A 525-nucleotide genomic window follows, 5' to 3' on the forward strand; every position below is an offset into this window, starting at 1 on the left:
ATTATAAGCTAAATAGAAATGTTCATGGCTCTGGCCCCGTCACTGTGGATTCTTTCACTATAAAATTCAGAACAATACCATAGCTATTTTTATTATAATATTATTACCAACCACTTGTCGATGGTTTTCTATACATTTTGAAATTGAACTTGCTCAGACCACATTTTGAAAACAGTTAACATTTTAAGTTTAGGATAAAGAACAAAATCAGCAATGAATTATGTAACCAATGATCTTGTGAGGAAATGCATTCTTACTTTTGTCTCTGCTGATCAATCCAGAATTTACAGCTCTTCCTGACAAAGTCACAGCCCATTCCTCGGCCCCAGTCTAACTTCTCAGCCATGCTGTAATTTGCTTTATACCAGCTGTGGAAATAATTCAAACAAAGTACTTTTTATTACTGTCATTTTTTTTTTTTAGAGACAGAGTCTTGCTCTGTTGCCCAGGCTGGAGTGCAGTAGCATGATCATAGCTCACTGTAACCTCCAACTCTTGGGCTCAAGTGAACATTCTGTCTCAGCC

General features: G+C 36.8%; 1 protein-coding gene across 1 annotated transcript in view; it reads right to left on the reverse strand.

The window, feature by feature from the left end:
* Window positions 1-525, reverse strand: part of LMLN (leishmanolysin-like (metallopeptidase M8 family)) — an 87,836-nt gene that overhangs the window by 35,483 nt on the left and 51,828 nt on the right. Inside the window, exon 11 of the mRNA XM_012639672.1 lies at window positions 258-368. Coding sequence (XP_012495126.1) covers window positions 258-368 — 111 coding nt within the window. The remainder of the gene's footprint in view (window positions 1-257; window positions 369-525) is intronic.

The sequence above is a fragment of the Propithecus coquereli genome, unplaced genomic scaffold, assembly GCF_000956105.1.
Source record: "Propithecus coquereli isolate 6110/MARCELLA unplaced genomic scaffold, Pcoq_1.0 Scaffold10, whole genome shotgun sequence".
In the NCBI taxonomy this organism is placed as follows: Eukaryota; Metazoa; Chordata; class Mammalia; order Primates; family Indriidae; genus Propithecus; species Propithecus coquereli.